The 7,541-nt window shown below is 39.6% G+C and overlaps 1 protein-coding gene across 1 annotated transcript; it reads left to right on the forward strand.

Annotated features, from left to right (window-relative positions):
* Positions 1-510: 510 nt before the first annotated feature.
* Positions 511-5,219, forward strand: LOC135545829 (zinc finger protein ZIC 4-like). Its single transcript, XM_064973751.1, has 2 exons — positions 511-1,678; positions 3,897-5,219. Exons 1-2 carry the CDS (start codon positions 721-723, stop codon positions 4,529-4,531), a joined length of 1,593 nt encoding a protein of 530 aa, XP_064829823.1. The 5' UTR covers positions 511-720; the 3' UTR covers positions 4,532-5,219.
* The last annotated feature ends 2,322 nt before the right edge of the window (positions 5,220-7,541 follow it).

Below are 7,541 nucleotides of genomic sequence, written 5' to 3' on the forward strand. Positions count from 1 at the left end.
TGTTTTAGGTATTTTTAGGGTATAGGGCTACTCTCCTTTGTTTTCGTTTGCCCCGTCAGAAAAAAACGCAATTTTCACCTAGAATGTCATTTTGGAACCTATTCCTTCAAGTAAAATAAACATTGAAATAAATAAAAAAATAAAAAAAGCGCTGACGTTTGATGCTTTAACATTGCATTTCAATATCTTCATTTTGTATAGACCTCCACACAAAAATGTCCAGTAAATAGACATTTACGAATCGGCGCTTGTATTGTGTCGCTTACAGTCAAAGAGCCACCAATATTTGGCAGTGTATACCGCGCACATTTCAAAGCATTTTCTCTGAGATATTTGAAAACGGAGTCGTGCAGTGAACGCCTGCGTGTCCCTTTTAAAACAAACCCAGAGCCTGTCAATCATGCCACATTCCAACCAATCCCAAAGGCCCTTTTTTAAAGGCAGGTTTTCCTGCTGTGCTTTTATATTGCACCATGGCCTGTTTCGAAGCATTTTTACTACCACTGTTATTGCCACAAATCAAGAGGGCAAAGTGAACGGCATGGGACTCACACTAACTTTAACGAACTTGAGTCTGGTTCCTACTACTGGGAAGTTCACGGCCAACCATTTCACATGCAGATGATAAACAGCAAAGAAAATGGAAACAAGATTTCTATGTAAATCTTGAGCACAGAATTGGTTGATTTTGCAAACTCACAGACAAACTCACAGCAAAACATGACAAGCCTGTCGAGGTTTAGTGGCTGTCCTCTTTCTTGCGTCAACCCCGGGGAGAGCAATACTGAACCCAGCGTGGTGCTGCCACCTTTGGCAGGGGAGCACATGGGGCACCCCACTGGCAGTTCCTTAAAACTCTGCCCCTCGCACAATTTGCGAGACTACCCTGAGACGAGGTCCAGTGCATATGCTGACCATTCGGTTCCCCATTTTGGAGACTCTGGATACTCCAGCCACCGTTTAGAGCACAGCCCTAGGGGTATTATCATTGGAGCCAATCTTTCTGGAACCGGAATGCCACCCGTCACTGATCAACTGGCATCAAGAAGTAACCAACATGGTGGGATTGGAAGGTACCGTGACCTGCCTAGCTATAGAGATAGCAGAAGCCATGCTTTTTTCACCGCATATCACGAGCAGGCCCATGGTTCTTCCGACGCGACCCGAGATCTCTCCGGTCAAGTGATGTTGGGTCTACCTGGGGATTACCTCACCCGGACGCACCCTTACGGTCAGAGCATCAACGGCCCCAGGGGAAACAGCCAACAACTCGTTTCTCAGTTCCTGGGTCTCTACAAACCGCTGAACATGGCAATTCATCGTGGAGGTGACGCTTTCATTAGGTGCTCCAGACAGAACCTGAAGCACGAACTGGTGTGTAAGTGGACTGACAGCCAAGAGGGGTCTGGGAAGCAGGACTGCACCAGAACTTTCGGGACTATGTATGAACTTGTCACCCATGTGACAGTGGAACATGTCGGAGGACCAGAGCACTCTGAATACGTGTGTTACTGGGAGAATTGTCCGAGGGACAGAAAGCCTTTCAAAGCCAAGTACAAGCTGGTGAACCACGTCAGAGTCCACACAGGGGAAAAGCCATTTCCCTGCCCTTTCCACGGTTGTGAAAAAGTTTTTGCAAGATCAGAGAACCTCAAGATTCACAAGAGGACACACACAGGTATGTAACTATTCGTGTAAATAATAGCAATGATAATAATAATAACAATAATGGAAATTATTTAGCAGAAAAGTTGGCAGAAGAAAATCTAATCAACGATCAAATTTGCCAAAATCGTGTTAATTTTGGGGGGCTAAATTTACTCTATGAGAAATGGTTGATAACCTCATTTAAACCACATTTTAAATATTTATATATTTTTTTTTACTAAATTACATCATTATATACACAAGTTAGATTGTGTCACAAAACTAAATCTTATATCGTATGTGTAATGACATTTATTTAACATTTTATAGTGCACAAAAATATTAGCAAAAACAATTGTTTGAACTTCCGTTTGATTGTTTTGAATTGTAGTTACTGTCTGCCATGCCAGATTTTTGATTATTAAAATGGGCATACTCTTTTATTATTAGGATTTGTATTATATTATTGTTATTATTATTTTCAATAATCAGATTATTTATTATTAATATCGTCATATTGTCGTCATTATTTATGATGTTCGTGGTGCTGTTGTTGTCTGTGTTGTTTCTATAATATGGTTTATAGCCCGTCGTTATTGTTGTGGTGGTAGTTGTACAGGAGAGAAGCATGAGCAACTGCAAATAGTAGGACAGAAGACCTGTAGTACTACTGCTACAGACAAGTAGTTTTCAGGCCCATTTGTTTGAGTGCTTTGCCCATTCATTCACTTAAATAAATAAATAAATGCGGGGACACCGGAGAGTTGTGACGTAGCTTTTACTCTTCGCTCAGTTGCAGCCCCAGTAGGGAGGCCTCCTCTCTGCGCAGGCGTAGGAACAACGCCGGACGTGTAGTAGTAGAACACAGCAGACAAGTAGGTTATGAGGTATAGTCAACACAATGGCTTTGTAGTCTGATCTCTGCTAAATTTCACAGAGATCAACAGGATTTAAATGTTAAAGTGCGGTGGAAATTTAGCTCGTAGATAATTGAACACAGTTTATGTTGTCCTTTATAAAAAATAGAAATGAGTCGAATGTTTCTTTAAAGAGAAATGTAGTGTGAACAAACATTTATTAATAATGATATCGTTGGTAGCCAGAGTTATCTAAATTAACACAAAGAGAAAAACCTTCAGTGACAAACATTTTTGGTAAGAACCCTTAAATATTATACATGCCAACGCCACATTATAGCAAACTTTGCATTGATGTTCAAATGTAGGCCTACGTGACAACATGTATATTGGATTGAGTAAACAGTATCGTTTTAACAGAAAATACAGATGCATGTACTGAAATAGTAATGTTCGTATGTATTTCAAAAATATATTATTTTAGAAATAAATTATGGTTTGTTGGGACTTATTGAGAAGACAAAACACCCTATTTCAACATATTTTGCGATTTAGGCCTAATCCCAATTTCAAGAGTAGGCCTACCCACACTCATTTATCTGTAGAAATATGAACTTTGATCTTCTACCTTGTTTACTGGATACAGGACAGAATTGTTCAAACATAGTTTTAGCATGTTAATGACAAGGGTCAGACTTGGGGAGATCGACGGTTTGACATATGCCTTGATAGATTATGGGCCTGTTTTACTGCGGCCTTGGGGTAAATCATTGACGATATGAAGGGAGTTTCATGGGTATGGTAAACTTCTATGGGAATGATCTGTTCCACTTCTTGCCATGTTGATTATGTTCATGATTATCTTCGTCATATCTTCGATACCATTTTTGACGGAAGTCTCAGTTTAGAGTAGTTTTGGGGGCATGTTCCGTGTAGGCCTATATTAAACTACAGTATTCATTAAATGTTCATTATGCTTTGTGCAATTCTACCCTTTATTCAGGGTTTAGGCCTAGAATCAAAGTTATGGTGAAGGGGTCATGTTAACGTTAATATTAAGCCTAAGGTTAGTGTAAAGACAACACAACTGTCTTAAAGCGTGATCAAGTTTAATGTAGGCATTCACATGAATTGCTATTGCACATTACACAGGAGAAATTAACCCAAAAATCTAATCTACATGACTATCTAATATTTTAAGAACGTTTTGGAATTACACACCACTTGGTCATACACTCCCAGTTATCATCATTTCGATCGTCACTTGTTTATGTGCAAATGTATAACAATATAAATGTAAGTTTAGATGAGTTCACAAGCCTATCCTAGAGGTTTAGAACAAATCAGGCACCATATCGTAACACGCGGTCATTTCTCTCTTTGCACGTTTAGGTGAAAAACCTTTTAAATGTGAGTTCGAGGGCTGCAATCGGAGGTTTGCTAACAGCAGTGACAGAAAGAAGCATTCTCACGTGCACTCCAGTGATAAACCCTACATGTGCAAGGTCAGAGGTTGTGAGAAGTGTTACACCCACCCAAGTTCCCTCCGGAAGCACATGAAGCTCCACTGCAAGGTCTACAGCGCGAAAAGCAGCGATGGGCGCGATGGGGACGGGGAACACCTTGCAGAGGCCAGGTCACCCGAAGTAACAGATCAATCCGACACCGCCTCGTCCACCACGGTGACACAACCTCAGCCCCCCACTTCCCAAGAGTCCTTATCCCCTGAGCTTCAAAACGAGTCCACTCTGAGGTCACGTTTCCATCACACATTCGACAACAGTTTGGACTACACCTCACATAGGTCGCAGGGCCTCTTGGATCCATTGCTGATCCAGAGGAGCAGTTACAGACCAGAGCCCACCCAATACCCATGCAGCCAGGCAGGCCACAGTTTTGCCCAGAGCTCCAGGACATTCCCCACTGCCTCACCCGTTCAGAAAAGTATTGTCAATGGGTGGTATACGTGCCACAGTGGCGTGGACGCTTTCTCACCAAAGCAGTGTAACAACGACATATCCATTTGACTCAGTTATGTCGCCTGAATGACGTTGACCTACACAATTTGGGTTTATTTCTGTTATGACATCTGTTATTCTTGGATTATATAGGCCTATTATTGCGTGTGGGTTTTTTTCGATGTTGTAAATGTGCCACGTCGAAGTTATTATGTGTCGTAGTTTTGAAAACTTGCTCAACTATATATATACAGCGTTGCAAAATGCGTGATGGTAAGCTTTATCTGTTCTGTGACGCACAAACTATATAGGCCTATGTGTGGTGGGCCTTGAGTTATGTCAGTTGTAAGAAACGGGCCTATTGTAACACACGTGTAGGCTCCAGTGAACACTCCTCCACCCTTCTGTTGGAGTATTAGAATAGAACATCATGAATACAAATGCGGTCTACAGTATATCTGCCTATTATTTGAATGATCGCCATCATAGATGCTTGCTATAGGACAAGGGAACGAAATGGATTCAACGGGGTTGTCTATGCGTCGATATATATAGGTCTATATGCATATCTGAATGTAGCAAACGTGATATAAAAGGAACTATACTTGTATTGTTGCTTGGAAGGCTATACCAGTATATATAAAGGACTGGGTCTTCGTGGAATGTTACTGTACTGTATTGTGGGAAAGCATAGAAACGTGCATTACTTATGTCGTGTTTAATGTAAGGCAGAACTTGGAAATAAAATATGATTGAAAACCTATTATTTCTCGTCAAGTTTAATTAAAGAGGCCAAATAACAAGAGAACCAATTATGACATCCTATGATTTGTATCATAATTTAACATATTATTATAGTTATTATAACACTCATTTGTTAAATATCATGATTTAACATCAGATGAAATGAAGGTGCGTTAGGCCTATAAAGCTTTTCAGCTGCTTTGCTCTGTTCCAAGAAGAGTGGAGTGTAGAATATAGTGTATGAAGCATGATCCGCCTCTCCGCCTACACCCTCCCTCCTCAGCATACACTAACATTCGTTCTTCGTATATTGATATTTTATGAATTTTTGTGTAAAAATGTTTTTTTTTTCGCCATCAGTTGAGAACACAATCGACGGTATTCTCGATAAGAATTTACATGTTTAATTACAATTCTACTGTACATGCTGTAACATGAATTATGCATTCAATATTTAACTTAAGTATATTCTCTTTGATCAGGCTCTGTGATTAAGCCCAATGCATTGTCAAAGAAAATGTGCTATAGTACCACAGTGACTCCTCATAGACTCAACGCGCTTTGTTTATTTCAGTGTTACTATATCCGTGCATTGGTTTAAATTACTTGAAATGTACTTAGCACTTCATACATATGTTTCTTGGAATTGAATGATCATTTCATGCAATACATTGAATTCTGTATAAGCCTGCACTGAATTCTGAACATCTTGGTTCACCTAAAATAGCAGACCGCGAGGTGGCCGACGTGTTATACATGGAAACTATATACTCTCAATTTCATTTGTAAAATGTTTTTAGGAGTGCACACTTATTATTAAGACATGAATCAAGATTCACACCAAATCCTTGCGCTCTTGACAGTTGACGGGTTTCATTTGATATGGAGCAGTTTACCGAAATCAAGCGGAAATCGAGGTCAATAGGCTACATCATTGAATGTTTTAGCAAATTTCGGTTTCTGTGCTATTTAGGGCAACAAACAGTGGTATTGATGACAAGTTGGGTGCTGTCTTGGCCCATGGTGACTCACAGTGATGGCGCAGGGAAAAGCCATTATTGATCGCAGTGTAGGCAGTTGATATCCTAGAAATCATAGCGGCACCTGGTCTACATTAGGGCGTGCGTATTTGCCACAGTCATAGCTGTGCGATTGTCTGGCCCATTTCTCAATTCCATTTATCACAATATAGTTTTTCTCAAATGTGGGTCACACTCTCCACCTCGGTGCATGCAAGAGCACACTATCCAAAGTACCCATTTCAAGGTTGTGGACATCGGAGAAGATTGCTTGCATGGTGATGAACTATATTTTACTAATACTTACATTTCCTAACTGACCTATCGTGCTGTCAGGTTGAGTCTGACAAATATCTTCCTTACATTTTATTATTTAATGCTATTGCCTATCTGTGTCAAACTGTGAAATGTTTGATTATTTGACCAGTTCGCTGATGTTTTGAAATGTAGTGATTTGTACAGCAAAATTAATGGCCCTGTTCGAAAGCGCTGTTTACTTACAGGACCTTTGGAACTAAAGTGAAATTTAATCAAAAGTGCACTGCAGGAGAATAGCACAGGGATAATACATCATTATAACATTACCTTCTACTATTTGCAATTGACGTATAAAACAACGTTTATTGTGCTATATGTTTCTGCCCATGGTTTTCATCACTGTAAGCAGTTGATATCCAATTGTAAGCGGACTGCACAGACCTAAACCGTTGTTTAATTGTGGGTGTTTGCTATGCATTTTTGTCTGAATTCCAGTCTTGGAGAAAGCCATTCAGATGTTTGATCCGACTCATATCACAGTGTACTTGCGTCAGTGTTAAATCCGTTTGTGAACAATGATTTCTTTGATATTATAGAGCAAGCGAGCCCTAGATATCCCTAATTCTAGTACAGATATTAAAATAAAACATACAGATTATAGTACAGATATTACAGCAACACAGACAGATCCTAGTACAGATATTACAGTAAAACAGACAGCTCCTAGTACAGATATTACAGTAACACAGAGATATTACTGTAAAACAGACAGCTCCTACTACATGTTTTACAATAACATAAACAGATCCTAGCACAGATATTACAGTAACACATACTGTAAAACATGTAGTAGGAGCTGTATGTGTTACTGTAATATCTGTGCTAGGATCTGTTTATGTTACTGTAAAACATGTAGTAGGAGCTGTAACATAAACTGATCCTAGCACAGATATTACAGTAACACATACAGATCTGAGTACAACTATTACATTATCTGTATTACAGTAATACAGATAGATCCTATTCCATATATTACAGTAACAGACAGATCCTACTGA

The sequence above is a fragment of the Oncorhynchus masou genome, chromosome 9 (genome assembly GCF_036934945.1).
Source record: "Oncorhynchus masou masou isolate Uvic2021 chromosome 9, UVic_Omas_1.1, whole genome shotgun sequence".
Taxonomy (NCBI): Eukaryota; Metazoa; Chordata; class Actinopteri; order Salmoniformes; family Salmonidae; genus Oncorhynchus; species Oncorhynchus masou.